This window comes from Pezoporus occidentalis, unplaced genomic scaffold (genome assembly GCF_034315485.1).
Source record: "Pezoporus occidentalis ecotype Australia unplaced genomic scaffold, CSIRO_AGI_Poc_V1 ctg68, whole genome shotgun sequence".
Lineage (NCBI taxonomy): Eukaryota > Metazoa > Chordata > Aves > Psittaciformes > Psittacidae > Pezoporus > Pezoporus occidentalis.
Window position 1 is genome coordinate 4578138 of NW_026916030.1, and position 20089 is coordinate 4598226.

At 47.2% G+C, this 20089-nt stretch overlaps 1 protein-coding gene across 3 annotated transcripts in view; it reads right to left on the reverse strand.

Moving 5' to 3' along the window:
- NTNG2 (netrin G2) overlaps nt 1-7392 on the reverse strand; it is a 44981-nt gene extending 37589 nt beyond the window's left edge. The window contains exons 1-2 of one of the 3 annotated variants that reach the window (XM_062641527.1): nt 6864-7392; nt 3207-4318 (exon numbers count right to left, since the gene is read on the reverse strand). In XM_062641527.1, coding sequence (XP_062497511.1) covers nt 3207-3419 — 213 coding nt within the window. In that variant the 5' untranslated portion in view covers nt 3420-4318; nt 6864-7392. The remainder of the gene's footprint in view (nt 1-3206; nt 4319-6863) is intronic. The other 2 variants (XM_062641525.1, XM_062641526.1) reach the window with 2 other exon arrangements.
- Nucleotides 7393-20089: the final 12697 nt, after the last annotated feature.

A 20089-nucleotide genomic window follows, 5' to 3' on the forward strand; every position in this document is an offset into this window, starting at 1 on the left:
CTGCTTTTAGCTGCTCTGTGCCATGCCCTGGATGAGATCTTTGACCACAGAACTCTTGCTCTCATAGAAGTCTCGCCCTTCCCTCAACATCCCTGGTTAAAAGAATCTGTTTGTTCCCTATTAGTCTTCAGTCAAGCGGTTAGATTCATTCAGGCTTTTATTTACCTATCAATCTGTCTTCCTGCTCCCATCACTCCCCCCTGCCCTGCCGGGGGGAAAGTACAAGTCATTTTTCAGGTGACCCTGCTAGAAAGCCATTGACATGAATAGGAGAAGGTTCAGAAACCGTGGAAAAGGCAAACCCCCTGACTTTAATAAGCAGCAAAACTCTTGCCAACCAGAAGGGAGCAGGCAGATGTGACTGCAACTGCTGTAAAACAGAAAGGACAATCCTCCAACAACTCCTGCAGCCCTCCAGGCACTTCCTTTTGCAGAACTCTCTATCAGCGTTGCTCCACGTTGTTACAACCATAGCAGTGTGTGATCCTGCAGGCTGTGCAATGCCTGCTCAGGACCGGTACAGCCCCAAGGAAACACAGGGTCCTGACTTGAAGCGGGACTCTCCTCCTCTACCTGCCCGCAGCGATGCCCCGCATGCGGATGGCATCCTCCTCCCTCTTGTGTGGCTGCCTTAAGCACAGAGGGATGTTTGTGTGTGTTTTTGACTTTGATTTCAGCTGTCTGAGCAGCGCAGGCGTCCTGCCAGGCTGTGCTTAATTCCGAGTAACGTCAGTTTAACTGCGCGGGCAGTATCCCGCTGGTTTGAAAGACACCTAAGAAAGCAATATCGTGACCACGAGAACCTCTCTGCTGGAGAGCCAGGCTCCACTGAGAACCCACCTGTTATAGGGAAATAATTAAAACCTGAAGAGAAAGGATAACAAGACACCAAAAGGCACCCGAGCAGGAGCTGCGCAGGGTTTGCGTGAGCTGCTTGCCCTCCTCTCACAGCAAGGGCTGAGGCTTGGAGGATGGAATGAAGGCTGGGCAGTGACATTGATTTTTGCCCAGCACTTCCTTGCGCTGGGGTAGCAAAGCTCTGCTCACATCCTCTGCGGGCTCTGCTCGCCTCTCTCTGCATGTCAATAGGTGTCAAGCCACCACCCAGGGCTGGCGATGGAAGGGCAGTTTCTTGCTGATTCCACTTTCTACCGACCATAAGGGGATGCTCAGCAGTAAATGGCCACATGTCTTTGTGACAGAGGCTGTGAAAATGGACCTTGAGGGCCTCCCAGCACTCCCCACTCCAGTCTTCAGGCTGAACTGGAGCCTGGATCCCTCCTGCAGCCATCTCCTACTGTGTACCAAGTGCTCACCTCAGCAGGGCTGCTCTTCATCTGCTTCAGTTTTAAAACTCTCTAATCCTCTGGAGAGGACAGTACTGGTGTAAGATGGGGCGGAAAGGGCCATGGATACAGTGGGGATTCATAAACCTATCCCAAAAATCAACATGCAATATAGTACTCCTGTTTTTAGCTTGAGTCTTCATCAGGGAGATGCTCGGGGATGCTGCTGTGAGTGCTGGTTTCTGGTTTGGGAGATGAGAGCTGGGCCAGGCACGCACCCGGGGTGAGGCAGGGACAGGCAGAGGCAAATCCATGTTTTGCATTTGTGTAACTCCCATTCGCGGCTGTACACGGTGTTTGCAAGTGTTAGAGCACATGGCAGGAGTACGCTACAAGGAGATGCTGCTGGCGCCCAGAATAGAAGGGTTTTAGCTCAGTATTGACTGAATCAAGAGATGTAGAGAGCTGATTGCAGTTTGTGTCTCTTGCTTCCTGGGAGGTCAGTGGAGCTGAAGCCTGGAGCATCCTTAGACACAAAGAGTTTGCAAATACCTGCAGTGAATGTAGTGGAATGCAATCTGGAGTTCACCTCATAATCCTTCTGCAGCCAGTCAGATAAATGGAAACACAGACTGACCCATCAACAGTTAACTGTTTTATTTGCAACCTTTGACTTAATCTTTCTTTTCTAATGGTCTTTTAAAAGGGAAAGCTGCTACTTATCTGGAATTAGTGGAAATGTCTTCCTTGGTGCTTAATGAGACCCCTTAGGCTGGAGGGAACTGGCAGCGTGTTCTGATGGTTGTAAATATTTGGCATCTCTTGGTATCAAAGCAGCATTTTTCTCTTGGGATTTCAATAGATGCCCTGAGCTTGCTGGGCTCGGGGTATTTTCTAGGTATTGGGGTATTTTCTAGGTATTGGGGTATTTTCTAGGTATTGGTGCATTTTCTAGGTGGCAAACTGAGGCATGGATAACGCTGGCAATAGAAAATGGGACTAGGTCCACTTATTGAGAGATAGAACTCCCCTTCTCATTACAGGTAGTAAAAGAATAATATACTACTTTTAGAAGGCACTCCTTAACCAGTGGAAACCCTGTCTGCATGGGCTGGCTCGGTCCCTGTGCCTTAAACATGCGCTTGGACCACTGCTGGAGGACATCTGGGAGGGGACATCACAGCCATAGTGTTTTGCTCTTTGCTTTGACCCCTGAACTCTTTTTAACAATGTAAAGCCTTGTGAATTATAAATCAAATGCTCCTGCTGAGCTTTGTGGTGCACGGAATGAAATGCAATGATTAATATTTAAAAGAAAATAAGCTAAAGATTTTAACTACAAGGGCAAGTGTCTGTCCACAGACTTCTCATGTGGCGGCTGGAAGAGAGGGAGGAACACGTTTTCAGGGACTTCGGTGAAATCTGTGCCTGTCACCAACTGCCCGAGGTGCTGGTGCATGGGGGCCACACTGGCCTCTATGACCCTGCTCCTTGCTCTTACTCATGCTGTACCCATCTTGGTAAAACCCTGGTTCCAGTGCAGCCTTTTGGGATGGGACTGGTGCACACATCCTGCATCTGCTTGCTTCAGCAAGCAGAGGAGTGGCTCAAGTTGTGTGCTCCCCGGGGGCAGAGCTTTCCCAAACCCCAGGCCATGACTTGCTGAGCTCTCCCCAGCTCCTCCTTGCCCTCCCTCATACCAGCACCATCCCTGCTGTAGGGCTGGCCTCATCACCACAGCACCGGGATGGGCAGGATGCCTTCTCCCCATTGCAGACCCCAGGTTGAGAGCTCAAGGCAGCAGCCCCCCTTTGCCACCCTGAACTGAAATGTCCTCATAATGGCATCTCAGCAGGGCACTGCCTTTGGCCACCTGCAAGCCGAGTCTGTTAGAACACATCAAACAAAGAGAACACTTACATGGGTGCAGAACCTCTCCGGCGGGTCCCCGCAAGTGATTCCTGCTGGATCCACCCGGACGGTCACATAATCCTTCATCCGCATGGCCTTGGGTTGACAAGCATAAAACTCCCATGACGGTCCATCATCCGTGGTCACCCAGGACTTGCAAATGTCATACTGTCCCATGGCCAAGGGGAGACAGTGCGAGAGGAGAGCAACCAGGTAGAGCATGGCAGCTGTGCCCAAGTGTGGGATCCCTGGTTGAGGGCAGTGCCGAGAGCCCCAAGGAAGGCAGCGACTGAGCTAGGGGTTGCTCTCGGGATCAGCATGGAAACCGCTCATCTAAATATGATCCAGTCGAAGGGAGATCCAGATGATAACAGGAATGATCCCACTCAGCACGCTGTATTTGGATGTGGAAAGTTTTCTCTCGGCACAGAAGCCAACTCTGCAATTCACTTGATTGGGAAAGTTTTGGCTGGAGTTGCTGATCAGTGGTCAGAAGTCTCCCTTAGCCTCATTTTTTCCTCCTTTTATTGTATGAAAAGGCTTCCAAATCAGCATGAAAATATCTAAAGGTGACTCCAGTCAATCAATAGAAAGATCAAGTTCTGAGTTGCTGATGAAATTTGATAGGATTAAATTGCAGAGGCCGTGAGATGGTGCTGGATCAGGTTTTCCTCAACCTTCTTGTCTGCCACAAATGCGTCGCTGTGGAAAGTGCCTTAAACTGTGGTCTGCCTTAAAGAACTATTGGGGGCGGGGTGTTGAAGATTAATACATAGATATAGCATCTGGTCATCAGTACAACTGTGATAAGAGAGACCCTTTGGAGCTAAAATCCCTTTCTCCCAGGGGTGTCTGTGTCAACATGAACACGTTGGGTGATGATGTCCAAGTGATCTGGGTGCTCAGTGGGTTCATAAGAGCAGCGCTGGTCGTGCTGCTTCTCCCTCTGCCTCTTGCAGTGGTGGGGAGGCACTCACAGGCAGGGATTTCTCTTTGACTCTGCCTTTTGGCAACTGAGCACCGAGTTCCCCAAAGCCCTCAGCTGCAAGCCATGCTGCTACGTGAGGTCTTTCCTCTCTCTCATGGTCAGGGCAAAGGGAACGTTCATTATCTGGCTGCACCTGCAACAAATTGGAAGACAAATTAGCTGGGAGCAAAAGGGGACACTTGAAGCAACAAGACTTGTAAGAACAGGGGTCCCCCAGGAGATGCAGCCCTCAGCTGGGCTTCCCAAGCCACAAGCCAGGGGTTTGTAAGAGGGAGATCTACAACTTTAATAAAAAGAAATCCGTAATACGATGCTTATGGGTTTTCTGCTGTGTGGGAGATGGGAAGGAGCACTGCCCCATTTGAGGTATCTGGTTTGTAACAGCGGCTGGACAACAAGAGCTCTAATGGGTCTTCAAATAATATCCAGCAGCAGCTATAGGTCATTAGAAGATGGAGAATATGCAGACACAGAGCAGGGACAGACAGACAAATAGCTGGTCTTAAAAAGATAAGCAAATAAGTAAGACAGCTGGGGAGACAGATACATTGTCCAGCGTCCTCACACAAGATTTATCTGAACAATAACGTTTAATAAAAAACAATTTAAAGTCCTAATAACATTGTGAAGGTTCACCTAATACACAGAGCAACGACCTTCCCAGTGTTCATTTCAGGTTAGAGCAACATTTCTGCAATTTTGTTGTCTTTCCAGCAGAGCTATAAAAATCTTCAGTAATTGCAAAACAAAATGACAAAGAACTGGGGAAAAAATAGTAATAAACCCAGTCAAACCCTGCCTCAGTGTCAGATCCAGGGGGGAGCTCTCATACAAGAAGGTGGGAGGCACAGATCCAGCATAGAAATTCAGCTCTGGATAATTCCCTCTCTAGTCAATTCCCCAACTTTCTTCCACAATTTAGGGATGTCTGCTTCAACAGCACCTCTAGCATCTGCTTTCTCATAAAGCTCAGTTACTCAAACTCAGCAACTCCAGGTTAACAGATGCATTGATCCATGTTTGGGGGGGGGGGCTTCGTGTCACTGTGCTACCTCCTCCCTTTCCCCCCCCCCCCCTTTTTGATTGAAAGATTGCTGATTGAGATGAATGAGTTCAGAAAAGAGAAAGCTGTCTCTCATGCTTCGTCGCCAGCTCTCAAAGGAGAGCCTATTACAGCGGCGTTGGACCCGAATAAACTCCCAAAGAAAGAATAGACTGGCTGCTATTTTTACATTCTGAGTAGATGTAGTAAAAATAATAAAGCAGTGTGACAGTGTTTGTAAGTCCCGCTGACATCAGAGCTGTCTTCTCAGTTACAACGAGTCAGCTCCTAATTATTACATCAAACTGGGCACAGCCAAGTGCCTAATAACAGCGGAGAGCGTGAGACCGGCATCGTATAGGAAACAGGCAGGGTGGTTTTAATGAGGACCCCAGTGTTAAGTTTATGGATCTATTTTCATAGCCTTAACTATTACGTTTTGCACTTGAATGGCTGTTAGGGAAAAACCCGGGAAGAAAGGATCTATAATATCTATTAGTGCCTTGTTATGCCGTCTAAATGTCACAGATTCCCAGGGAACTAAAAATGCACTGGAAAATGTATTTACTGTCAGTCAAGCAGCCAAGCGTGCGGGTCCCCTGCGAAGTCTGTGGTGCAACACTCCCCAGCATTGTCCCTTTGCAGAAAGAGTTGCTCTGAAATAAGCCAGCACAGCGCAAACGGTGCTGGGGGAGAGGCTCCCTCAATTCCAGGTTTTGCCCTGCTTGATTTGGCTTGGGTCTTAGGAAATCTTCACCCAGTATTATTAAGAAACTGCAGTCCATGGGAACAAATAGAATCAATGTTCTTTGTTTTCTTTGAAGAGTACTCAGCAATCACTGGGGACTGATAGCCAGAGTATTAAAAACACAAAATTAGATTGCATCTTGGCTTAGCTGGTTCCTTCTCTTTTATTGTTATTATTATTGGATTAACACCCTATTGAAGTAAAGGGACGACGCTGAGCAACAACTGAGCTGCTCTGGAATGAAGATGAGAAAGTAAACTCCACGGAGGAGTTTTCCATTTGCTTGCACAAGTGTCGCCATCCAAACGAACCCCAACCGCGCTCAAACCCCCGCTGCCCGAGCGCGAGTTTGCCTCTTTTTCCCCTTCCGAGCATCCCTTCCCCTCGCACTCAGAGCCAAAGTTGGGGACCACCCTGCGTTCCGGGGAGGGGGGGGGAACGACTGCGCCCTACAAACACCGCGGCATAGCCCTGGGGGGCACCGCGCTCTCCCCCGCAACGCTCGTGGGGCTTCGCTCCCGTTCAGCCGCTCCCCACGGTGCGATCGCGGCTCCGGGCGAACCGCTCCATCCCCCGGTTGGTTCATCCCGAAGGACTCACCGGGAGCTCCGGGAGGGGCCGAGTCCCCTTCCGCCCCCCCCCACATCCCAACCCCAGCCCCGCCGCCTCCATCCCTCGCCTCCCGGTTCCCTCCGGAGACCGGGAAATAAACCCCATCCCGTTGTGGGGATCCCGTGGGATCGCACGCACAGCGGGAGAGCCTCGGAACAACTTTGGAGGCGCGGGGGTCACGCTGGGTCTGGGAGATGGGGCTGCCCCCACCCCGTTCCCCCCTTCCCTCCCTCTTTTCCTCCCCTTCTCCCGGTGCTCGGCGCTGCAGGTCCTTACCGGAGGGAGCTCTGCGGCGCGGGGCTCTCGGCGGAGCTGGGAACTTCGGGGCTGGGGGGGACCCCCCCTTTACACCCCACAGATCCCCCGCCCCCCCAGCCCGGCGGGCTGCCGCGGCGCCGCCGGCCCCCCAAGGGCAGATGGCCGGGGGAGCTTTGTGCAATCCCCGGCTCCCCTCGCAAGTTAATGCCGAGGCTGAAATCCCTCTCGCTCTCACTTTCAATCACAATCGGAGCTTTTATCTCCGTGCCTGATCCCGGCTGCGTAACTTCCTCTGTGCAGCTTTAGCACACACCATCCCACCGGCGAGCAATGTGCTTCTTAAAGGTGCAGGGAGGAAATGCGAGCGGGGAAGGGGGGGAGAAGAGGAAAGGGGGAGGGAGGAAAACCACCCGAGGAAGAGGAGGCTGCGAGCGGGAGCCTCCAGCACCGCCGGCTCCGTGGGTACCGGTGGGGCAGGAGCATCCGTGCTGTCCCGGTTACCTCCGGCTGGGGAAAGGCAGGGCTGGGAATGCCGCTCCTGAAAGGGTCTTGTTTAAAAATTCTTCCTATAAAAGCTTAAAAAACCCCATAAAAATAAAAATCATGAGACCATGTTTGTGCGGGGGGGGGGGGGAAGCTCCAGTCACGAGGGTTTCCCCACACGTGTAAGTTCTTGCTTGGTGTGCCCTGAATATTTTGGGGAGGCTTCTGCTGGCGAAGATGCTGTAAATGAGGCTGCGTGCCTGTGTGTTGGGGGAAGAGGGGGTGGTTGGAATTAATAGGATAAACAAAGCAGGAATTCGGAGATGGGGAAATCAGATGGCTGGGAGATGCTGTGGGAATGTGCTCTGGGATTTAACCAAACCAGGTTTTTCTTTGGTAACGCAGGGGATGTAAGGTGTGATAACACCTTCCAGCGCAGGGATGCAGAAGCTATAGGTGTTGCTTAAGTCAACTCTTCGGTGTTCATGCACATGGATAAATGACAGTCCATTTATGGGGAGGGAAAGCAGAGAATCCCCATAGCCCCCTATGTACACAACCACCAAAAAATGGCTGTTCCTTCCTAACCAAGAATTCAATGACTTCCAGCCCAAAAGCGCATTGTCCAACCTGTGTGTGCTTTGCAACTTCATCAGCTCAGTATTTCTGTAGATGATTTCCTTTTCCTCATTGCTCTGAGGTCCCGATGTGGCTTCTCCCACCTACAAGGCCCTGGAAAACGCACAATCCACCCTGTGACTGGGCAGAGGTGATTTAGAGTTGTTCTGGGAAACGTTTCCCCTATATTGGAGCATAAGTGAGATCTTGACTGTGGCCCAGCCTCAATGTTCCACTGGTGACCAGGGTGGTCTTTACTGCAAGGCTGTCTTTGATCCTGGCTCCATCTCTGTTCCTCTGATCAGGGCATGGACCGATACTTTCTATATGGTAACTTTCCCTGTAAACGCTTGTTTTATGGCAGTAGTATTACTGAAGTGGGAAGCATTGGCTGGGAATTCAAGGCTGGCTAATATTCCTGGATTTCACTTTGTGCCTTTAGGTCTTCTCTGTAGTAATGACTCCCCTGGAAATTCCCCACGTCGCACTTATTACTCCTTTATTAGTTATTATGGTAAAGTAACTGGATAAAAAGGAGTTGGTATTTCATTTTCATTTCCCCTAATAGCCACGGCAAAGACCAAGTGGTGTGCTGATTATTGACATCAGAGTTAAGTGATACGCACGCATCATTAGGTTTCAATTGGAAAGAATAACAGCACAGTGTGAGTCGTCACACTTCTAAACTACATGGCATTTAAAGCAAAAGCCAAGTCGTTTTTTTCTCAGCCCTGCAAGCTCAAAAGATCAGAAGCTGGGAATAAGACTTGCATAGACACAGGTAAAAGGTGCTAGCTCCAGGCAAATCACCAGATTTAACTAATCAGAGTAACCCCCCAGAGAGGCTGGCAGCAGCTGCAGGGCTTGTCCAAGGTTATGCAGTGATTCAGGAGATCCAGGAACAAGCTTCAAGGATGGGAAAGCTGCTCTTGTTCTTGGAGTGAACCCACAGCTTTGGCTCCCAGGGTCTTTAGGCTGGGAAGGGAGAGAGATGGTCTGTGGCACTCGCAGCCCAAAGGAAGCGATGCAAAACAGCGTTGCTGTCCTGGGTGGGAAAGGGATGGAGAAGAGTTGCGGTGTATGTTTAATTTTAGACCATTTGCATTGTTTTACCCAGTGCATTCTGCAAATACTTACTGAGGGTGTCATTCCCATCTGGGTGAAACTGCTGGGAGGAGTGAGATGGATGTGCTTTACCTTGAGGGGACACCTCTGCCCCCTGGCTTGTGCTGAGCACTCCCTTCTCACACAAGGAGAGCGTGGTTGAAAATCAATGGGTCTGCACCGAGATTTAATTACTACAGTGTAGGCAGGGGTGGAGAATAAGGCCCTTAATATTTAATACAGCTTCTACTCCCAGAGGGATCCCCGGGGCTCCAGGGCCAAATGTAAACCCATTATAAGCAGGTGTAATTCTATTGACATATGCGGGCTCGCACCTGTTTATACGATGGCTGTGTTCAGCTCCCGAAATCTAAATGGCAAATGGTGCTTTTGACATGCGCAGAAGAAGAGGGAAGTGTTTTCCTGACTTGGGATGATAGAGGATGTACAGAAAGAACAGAAGGTAAACGTGACACCTCGCAGTCCCCGTTCGCGGTGGCGATGCGCTTGCTAACACTTGAGCTGAGTTGAGTCCGTGGAGAGAGATCCAAGATTACTGCCAGAATAATAACCAGGCTTATGAAGGACCTTTCATTTGGGGATGCATGTTGCTGTATCACCTATAATTGCAATGCGTTCTTTTTATAGTCCTTATCTAGCAATGTGCGGCCAAGGATGTCAAAGTGCCTACTGCAAGTGAGTAAGCATTTTACTAGGTGGAAACACACAGCTTGTAATTGTGCTCCGAGCCCAGGAGCAGGTGAGAGACCCCTTTGCAAAGGGTTGTATTTGACAAGTGTGGACCCCTTGTTCCGGCAGGGGCTTTTTCCAGCCTGCCGTGACCTCAGGGATGAAGTTTGCAGGGAAAAGGGGAGAAATGACTAAAGGTGCTTTGTTTGGGAAGTTATGGATGATGGGAGGGAAAGCTGCTTGAACCCTGCACTTTTCGGGTAGGGGATTTGTCTCATCTCACCACCCTTGCACTGTCCTTTTGTTCTTAGCGAGCTGAATGTGGAGAAAGCTTGATCAGAAGGGGCAGGTCCGTGCTTCCCAGTTCCTTGTGCTTGGTGCAAGGACCAAATCACCGAGTTCTAAAAGGAAGGGAGACGTAATATTTTGTAGTTAGCAGAAATGCTGGGAAACCCACACAAAGCCTGAGAAACTGAGCAACAGCCAGCGATGGTACACGCAGTCCACAGGGTGGGTGGGGGAATATTTATTTCCATGCCCTCCCTGCACAAGGGACCAGACTCGCAGGTCCTTTGCTCTTAGGCACACACATACACACACCCCTGCGAGCAGGAGAGGGAAGAGCTGAATGCTTCAGTCCCTGGGGTACCCTACAGTCTTTTTTCCTTTGTGAAAGCTACTGTGGAGATGGCAGAGAGCATCTGCTCTGGGAGGGGAGGCTTCCCCCGGCTCCCTGCCTCACACCCTCTCTGCAAGCCTTCAGATGCGTTTTCTGCAGCTTAGATGGTTTTAGAGGGCCCTGGGTGAATTTTGCCCTCCCTGATTAGATAACCAAAGGAGCAGTGACTGTACTCTCCCAAGAGAAGATGCCGTCTCTTTCCTGCCAGAAGGACAGCTGGAGGGAGGGTGGGATCTTCAGCATGCAAGCACTTAGCCAGATCAAGGAAATGGGATGCAAAGCATTTTAGGCTAAGAAAGGTTGTTGTGCAGGGAAACATGAAGCTGCTGTTCTGTTAGGGAGATAACGCCTCTCAGAACGCTCCTGCGTGCCAAGCTGCAAGCCCGAACTACAGCAGGTCATTGCCTCTTTAAGGAAAACAAGCATGACAAGTCAGAAAGAAGCCCCAGTACTGCTTTTGCTGAGAAAACTTTGATCATTTGAATATTATTGATGCACATTAACCCCAGCAGAGAGGGGCTGGGTGATGGGAAGTACTTCACCTTGACACAGGGAAAATATGTTGCCTTCTGTTGCCTTGTCTTCTGCCTTGTCTCTTGTTTCATATATCAAATCAGAGCTTAGCCAAGTGAATCAGCTCAGGAAGCATTTAAGATTGATTTGATTTTGGGGAAGGTAGAGCCTTCCTTATCGTTACCAACTGTGGGGGAGTGAGCATGGATAAAAACAGGAGGAGCGCTTAAAGGGAGGGATCTATAATTAACAACCCCTCAGAAGGGGAACTTTCCTTTTAACTTACTATTAAAATGGAAGCGTCTGAGTATACGGTTTTGGCTCTGGGGATCTCCTCCGTATCCTTGACAGACCCCTGCAAATCCCTCTAATCCCTGCCTCAGAGCACGTCTGTGCTTTAAAAACAACTCCTGACACCCCACGGAAGGCTCACCCCAACCCATGGATCGATTCCCATGGGAAGCCTCAGTGTTGTCCCTCAGGGTGATGGGGAGCGGAGCTTCCTCGGCAGCCCCGAGTCTCACACTGGGAGGAGATGCCTTCCACAACTGCTTTTTAACCTGAGGAAGGAACGTGTCACTTGCACTGGAGCTGACAGCAGCAGGGAGGGTTTTTAGGTTACTGGTTGAAGAACACACTCGTAATGAGCAAAGTAATTGAATAAATGCTGACAATTTGATGCAGAAAATGCATCATCAGCGAGCTGTGGAAGGTTGACTTGTTCCTTTTTTTCCCTCTCTCTTCCCTTAGCACTGGGATAAACAGTTTATTCTCTTCCAAGCAGGTGATATGTTCAGCAGCACAAAACCAGCAGGCACATGCCCATGCTCCCCTCCCAGGCACACATGTGCTGATTGCCAAATAATTGACCCAGTTATGCTAATAGGCTATTTCCATCACTGGAACTTCATAAATACCTAAATAATCAATCTCAACACTTAACTTTTTATTGGGTCATGTGCTGGTCGAGTACTCACTTCAGCAGCTTCCCTGGCTCTAGCCCAATTACAGTAGCTGTGCCTACACAGGGGAGAAAGGTGCCAGTCCCTGGGTAGATACAAATGAGCCCACACCAGGTAGCACTAAGAGTCAGTTGTGCAGGAGTAACTGGCGTTTCAGATCCCAAACACAGCTGATGAACTGAGGATGTAGGCAGTGGAGCTGACACATCCCAGCGCAGTGACATTCCCTACCCAGCCACCATCTCAGCTTTACGCAGATGGAAACTCAGTGAATTTTCAAGCCCCCAGTTTCAGTCTGACAATGGGAACAGCATCATCTGTGTCATGTATGTTGGAAGGAATGAATAGAGAGCTGAGCTCACTAATCTATTTGCATATTGAAGACATGAAAAAAAACCTTCTTCTTGCTTACTCCTGCCTACTCGAATATCTGTGAAACAAGGAGGGTAATACGGGCCCTCTTTTTCCTTCAGATCTCAGTGCCCTTGAACCAAGGAGCGATTGCTCCATCCAGCCTTCTTGGATCAGTGTGAGACTCAGAGCTAGCTATGCTGTTGAAAGCTCCCCATACCTTTAGGCTGGTGGGCAAAAGGCAGTTCCTGGACAAGAAGGCTCATCAAGATGGATACTTTGACTTTATGTCGTCAGGACATATGTCATCCATCCCACATCCGAATCAGCACTTGCATACCTAGGGCAGAGAGGTTTGACCTGCCAACTGTTAAATAAATTACAGCATGCTCCCCCCAGACTATTAGCACGGAAGGGCACACATTCAAGGGAGAGACAAGCTAAGGACACAGCAGATCACAGGAACAACGAGCCATAGGAGCTTTTCATTTGGATAGAGTTGAAAGAGTTGTTTATGACAGTAAAAGTGAAACAGCAGCACACAGTAGTTCATCCATATCCTGTGCAGGTACTGGGCTATGACTTCATGTTCCAGGCTGAGCTGTAGTTTGGGCTTGACTCTGTTCAGCAGCTCTGGATTATCTTCCTCCTAACTTGAACCTAGCTTTCCTCTAGGTTATAGCTGTCTTAAGTAGTAGAAGCAAGATCCAGATCAGGCTTTAAGGGTTGGAATTTACATTCTTGTGCTTCTGGTATTAATTTCATATGCAGTGGAAAAGTAATATCCTGTCTGTCACTAGAGAGGAAGAGATGTGCGTGCGTGTATGCGCACAGTCAGTGCTAACTGTTGAGCTTTTCCACCCAAATTTCATTTTTTTTTGTGAAAATTCCTAAATTAAAGTGAAAATGGGCTGTAGAAGCGATGAATGTGAAATACCAATAAGGCAAAAAGCATGAGATGTTTTCTCTTGTTTTCGTAACTCATGGTCTTTGTGTGTAAGAGTGTATTGCATGGCAACTGCATTCACACTTCTCTTTAATAAAAGATCCTAGCAGATGGACCCACTATTAACGTGTATCCCCCAGATTTGCATATTTCATATTCATGCCAAGATGGCACTAAGCACACATGAGATGAACAAGGCTGATATAAACACAATTGCACCAGATTAATGCTGTGATCAAAGGGTATTGTCCTAGCATTCCCACCAGGAATCCAGTTCAATATTAGTTATTAATATTGTTAAACTCCTCCCGGAGTCAAATTAAGGTCCTCCAAATACAGTCGGACAGAGCTCTTAGATACTACAAGTTGATGAATATGTCATGAATTCCTGAGAGAGAGGGCCAAGAAACAGCATCTGCATCTGAGCTGTGAGGAGCTGAGTGCTGGAAATGTGCAAACCTCAAGGTTTGGTCCAGCATATTGTGTAATTAGGTCTCAAAATTCACATCTTATCCAAGGCTGTATGTGAGTTTCTCAGAATTCAAGTGCAATCACATCTAGTCGGATGACAAACCTATCTGTAATATCAAATATTAGGCATTACAAAGTGGTATTCTGGAGCTAAAAATATATTTGATCCCATTGTTCTAGTCCATTAATCAAACACTGCACTGCACATACTAATAGGATCAAATATTAGGAAATATTTATGAATGAGCATTATTGTGACTGCAAAAATTAAACACAGCAGGTTTAAATATACAGGCTCTCAAAGAGGAAAACTTGATTATCTCCTATATATCTGGTGCCAAATTCTGAGTGAATTTTAAGTGTATCTGAGGTAGTCTGTGCTTGAGTAATTTACGCCTTCTTCCAGCTCCCTTCAGCGTGTAAATTATACCTGTTTCCACCAATATTGAATCTGACCCATTGCACCAAGGATACTAATGAGATGATGTAGCACCAGATAATGCAGTTTCAGAGAGGAAGAGGACTGTGTGTACACAATGTGGTGGTACTTGGGGCGTGTGAAGCTCAAACTCATGTGTGATATCCCTGTACTCTGTTCTGTGTTCTGCGTTTGCAGCTCCCAGTGGACATAAACCACTGCTGACCCAAGTGAGCACTAACACAACTATATTTCCACTGTTTCTGAGTGCTGGGTGGAATGTGGACATGATAAAGTCCTTCTTGGAGCTGGGAGTTTGTCCCTTACTCAGTAGGACAGAGGAGAGGTATAAGGTATATAGTAGCCCCACAAGCTGTGGTTTTGTCAAGAATAAATCATGTCAAACCACTCTAATTTCCCTGTGACAGGGCAGCAGGTCTGAGAGAGGGAGAAGCTGGAGATGTGAATATGTCTTGACTGCACTAAGACTTTTGAGACTCTTTCTATATGGCGTTCCCAGAAGCAAGGTGGGGGAATATGGTCGAGGAGAAATGCTCTAAGGTACCAAACCAGCTGGGAAAGCATACTGAAAAGCTATCGGCTGTTTACTGTCGAATTGGAAGGATGGCTTGAGTACAGTGCTGCAGGGGTCTGTGCAGGGTCTGGTGTTGCTCAATATTCTCATTAGTGACTTGGGTAATGGAATATGGAGCAGACTTATTGCATCTGCTGACAATACTGAGCTGAGAGGGGCTGCAAGTGCTCTCAGAGAACAGGAGAAAGACTCAAAAACCTTAATAAACTGAAGGAACAGGCTGGAAAGAATAGATTGACATTCGAAAAGCACAAGAGCAAAGCAGAGTGTACAAGAACTACTGAAATGTGTGTTGGGAAATGGCTTGTGCAGGAAGCATTTCTAAGGAAAAGGGGTAATATCTTGGGGAAGACATTAACCCTGAACCAACTGTGGTACCCTAGTGTGAGAAAACCAAAGCTGGCATCACTGTGTGTATAGAGAGTGTGGTACCTGCTCCCATCTGTACTGAGTATTGGGGAGGAGCAGGTTTGGTCAGGTTTCTGCTAGAAAAATACAGAGAAATGAAAGAAAGGTCAGAATTCTAGGAAGCAAACCTATTGAGGAGGAAAGAACTGCAGTCGATTGATTAGGGCTAATGAAAACACAGCAATAATCTCCCAAATGTAAAAGATGCTACAATAGTAGTAAACTGTTGCCTGCATCCACCAGAGTAGGACAGAGTAGTGGGATAAACAGCAGCAATTTGGGATAAACTTTGGGGACAATGTTTCATCTGTAAGAATAGCTGACAGACCATATGGGAGCTTGTGGAATCTCCTTAAAAACCTCCAGGGGTGACCAGGTTAGAGCAACTCCTGTCAGAAGCGATTTAGGTAGGGTTGATCCTACCCCGGGGGAAGGAGATGGACTAGGTGACCTCTCTAGATCCCTTCTCCACTTATTCCCTGTCGTTCTATCTGTATTTCATCTGGCGGTGATATTGTGAGAGCAGAGAGCTTGATTCTGCATACAGGGTAAACATTTTACATTTAAATCGGGAAGTCTTGTTTACTTGTCAGTCTGTTGTTGTTTCAGTTTACATCTTACTAATTCAAGTTGAATACTGAATTATAAATTACAGTGATGGGTGTATGAAGAGTATCTAAGGAGACAGACACCGAAACCTATTAATCTATAGGTCACATCGATCAGAGTGTTTTAAATTAGAATAGCATATTCCTATTTTTGAATATGTTTGAAAAGACTCTGTTAAAACCAGCTTTGTTTTAGCACCTGCAGGAATTCTCCTACCCTTGGATAGGTGTGCATCCTTCCGCAGGCACACAGAAAAAGTTGATGTTGGCGTACCCAAAAGACAGGATGAATCCTTATGCTGCCACAATAAAAGGAAACCATTGGGTTATTTAAATGAAGCCAGGCAGTGGTCTGGCTGGCAATTAATGAACACATTACTGTTAAGTGATAGCTTTAAAACAGTTCCCGAGTTGTCATAATGGTTCTTGCTCCCCTTCCCTCCGAGCATTATAATTGCTCCTTTCCTGGAAGCGGAGCCCCTCCAACAGCAGGATGCAGTAGCTCAGGGCTTGGCAACGGAGAAGCATCCTGGACTTTAAGCATAAGGGGGGGGATATCTACACCAGCAGAATGTAATTCCACCAATTAATTTGTTCAAGACCCAGGGGTTAGCACTAATTTTTGCACTAAGTGCCGGGAGAGCTTTAATGGCCGCAGATAGCAAACACTTCAGTTTTCGCTTCGGCCCTCTCGGAAGCCAAAACTGCCAGGATCAGAGTGCCCTCTAGTATCGCAGCGGAGCATTAGCTTCCCTGTGCCACCTACTGAACTGCCACATCGCAGAAGCACTGCTCACTACAGCAGAATTTGCCTTCTGTACTTTTGCAGCATAATTGCACCCGGTGTGTGAGCAGGAGCCTGGGCTGAGCTGGGAGCAGCTCTTGCCTCTGCTGGCAGGCAGGCACGGCTCCTTGCTTCTGTCCTTACAAACTGCTGTTTTAGGGTAAGAATGCATGGAAAGATTAAAATGCATGCTCTCCTCAGAGGGCTGCAGAGCCCAGGCTGCTTGGGAGAAGGATGTTCAATAGTTTGCGGCAATTTGGCAAAGGGATATTAATAATAATTTGCCTTAAAAATGGTACTTTGCAGCTGTTGCTGTATAACCACTAACTAGCAAAATGCACACCGGTGAAGGAGAGGGAAGGACAAAGGAGGAAAACCTGAGTCATGTGAAACCCATTAGACATTACCCGGGACCACATCCTAGCTGAGGTCACCTAACGCAAGGACTCCTCAGAGCTGTGACCTTCAGCCTCGCATGGGTTTCTCTGTGGAGCAGATGCAGGAAAATTCCCTGGTGGAATAGGATGAGGCACCTGCTGTAAGAGTGGGCATATTTATAAAGCACCTCTAAAGGTTTCCAGCTGCTGAAGTAGCTGTTGGAGGCTGCCTGTGTAAGAGTGAGCTGATGTGCAGTGCTACTGCTGCTCTGAATGGTGCTGGGGGAACAGCACTGCTCCCATGCAGGCAGGAGATCTTAAACTCCTGCTTGCCTCTAAAACAGCTGTGCTATACCTGGGAGCTCTTCTTCAGAAAACCATTTTTTATGCTGATTTGTAAAAAAGCTGCCTAGATTGTTGTTGTTCTAAGAAATCTTGCCAGTTCCTGCAGGGAACAAGTTGGTTTAGGTGATGCTCATGTTACCCAGAGATTTTTCTTGTGGGGGGAACTACTTAACTAGTCAACCTTGCATTATATTAACTAAGCAAATTTAGACAATGAATTGTGAACATCCATTTTCACATCATTTTATACAGCTGACGACGAGAAGGTCACAGACACAGCTGCCATGAAGATGGAGCTCTTCTAGCAACCCAGCATAATTGGTGCCTGCGCTTTGCTTTGAAATACATACTCATAGAAGAAAGCTTCCTGTCAACTTAGGCATTGACCTCCAGTTACTTCAGTTCTTGGGTTATAAACTATAGAAGACACCTGAGCCACCCTTTCCTGACTGTGCATCAGAGACCAAAATCTGGTTAGTAGCAACCATTGTTATTTTTTGAGAGGATAAATAATTCTTCCTGCTTGTAAACTGTGTGTGAGGGGGTCACATGCATTAAAAATGAAAGTATTCTATGGAACAGTAATCGGTGTGTGTAAAGGATAGGGAGAAGTTAGGAAAACTGTTAGTAAAATAAAATCATAGTGAACGTAGGAGGTCTATAAGGTTAAAAGGCATCATAAGATGAAAACATTGGTTACGTAGCTAAAGGCTGAACTGAACCTTATTATTCTTATGGACTTTCAGAAATCAGCCACTGAAATAGCCTTCTCTCTTGTACTGTAGATCTGTGTGGTACATACAAATGTGTTTTCCTCAGTGTCACTGCTGAACAGCAGGACAAAGAACAAAGGATGCATGGGGGCAACCTGTATCTGAAACAGGTATCATCCCTTCACTCCCCCCTCGACTCACAGCACACTAACAGTTTCTGAAGCATAGGATGTCTAGCCAGGCTCTTTTTCATCACAACATTTTCACTCCCTCTCACATACCGTGCATTCGATGTAAACGCTGAACTTTCATTATTGCCAATGTGATTTCTGCACATGGAGCCACAAGAGGCAGAAATAAGAAGTCTAGAGCCCTTCTGCTTTAAATTCTAACTCCTGCAACCACTGTGCTAGAAATGAAGAGCTATCTCATTGTATATGCAATATGCAAGTAGTTTGACAAGGATGTCTCTTTACAGCTTAAGTGTCAGCTCTGAATAGATGGATAGGGGGTCTTGAAAGACTTGCTACACATCTCTGCATCATTGTTCATAAAAACTTCAGTAAGTATCTTCAATTCCTTGCACAGCAATACAAGCAACTGCCTCAGCTTCTCAAGGGCACTATACCTTTGATGATGAATGTATTTAAACAAAAGGGGGAAAAAACACCTTTGCTGAATATAATAGAATGCAGCTCTCTACTTTTGTATTTCATGGGACATGAAGGTTCATCATTTAGTGAAAATAAGATGTGCACCATCAGTAACATCCTGTCTGGATTTCATTTTCAGCGTAAAATGCCTTTCCAGTAATATTAGAAGAAACTGCTTTTCTCAGACAACCCCTTGTATGGGAGCTGCGTTGCAGTATCCTCCAGACCCTTTTCTCCCTTTTGTTGTGCTCTCTGTTACAGCCTGTTTTTCCAGTTTACAAATCCATTTTCTCCTTTGTATTTAAACATTTTATGCTTCATGTGGGCAAATTTCCATGAGCTTTCAGGACTTCAGATTTGCTGTTATTCCTCGCTGGCCAATGGATAAATTCATTTGATTAGAGCTCAGCCCTCAAGAGAGAATTTGGAGGGAAGCAGAGTTCAATCAAGGAATACCTGGCATCAGCTAAAGAGTGCACACCCCCTCAATAGTATCTTCTTCCTCTTCTGTGAGCTGAACTCACTGTATATGAACAACATCTCCAGCTCCAGATGTCACAGGGCATGTTCACCGCAATAAAAGGACCAAGGTGTGTGTTGCAGGAGGCTCATAGCCTGCAGAAATGGGCACCACTGATCAAATCCCACAGGGAGTATCACTGAGCTGATGTGATTGAGGCTACTGAATGTCAAACTCCAGGCACAAGAACCTGAGGAAGAGGGCTGAAAGTGACACCTGGTCCGCATTCTGTGGCAACCAACTGGTGCCAAACAATGCTGAGGGCTGGGGACTTTGAATGAGGAGTATAAATGGCAAATAGAGTTTTCTAGCAATAGAAAAAACAGGAAAACCATCATCTGTTACTGAGGCAGTTCTCTTGCTGCAATACTTCTGACATCCAAGTGAAATTGTGCAATAGATGCATTCCCAGAGGATGAGCCCATCAAGTGGGCTGCATGTGCACCACCTTGCAACGTGGTATTTGCTGCTCTCACAAACTACCAGAGTTGCTGGGTCAGTGGCTTGAGGACAGATCCCAGTGGAAACCTTCTGTGCTGCAAAACATTGTTTGGGTGGCTCAGAAGCTCTGTTTTCCTTAGAATCAATATTGGATTAATGCAGTGGTATTGGGCTGGAGGCACTGCGCTCTGGGAGATGCTAGCTGTAAGATGAGATATGGAACTGAAGTGTACTTGTAATGCCTGCTTGTAATATTTTAACAATTCGGCAACAACTTTGTAAGGCAGGCTATTAGCTGGACTGTGTGAAGCAATTCCAGCCAGAGCAGCTGAGTCCTCTATGAACCCTGCTCCTGCATTTTTATTTCTGTAAGATATTCCTGGTTTGAGCTCTTGCATGGTGTTGCTGTGCATTATTAAACCCCCACTATTTTCCACTCTAGAAATGGCTGCATTTAGATTTAGGTGAACTTACAGTGGAGAGGTTAATCTGGGAAAAAAAAAAGGCTGCATAAATGTAAATGATTAATTGCTACTTTCATATTTTTAAGCTGAGAACCCATGGC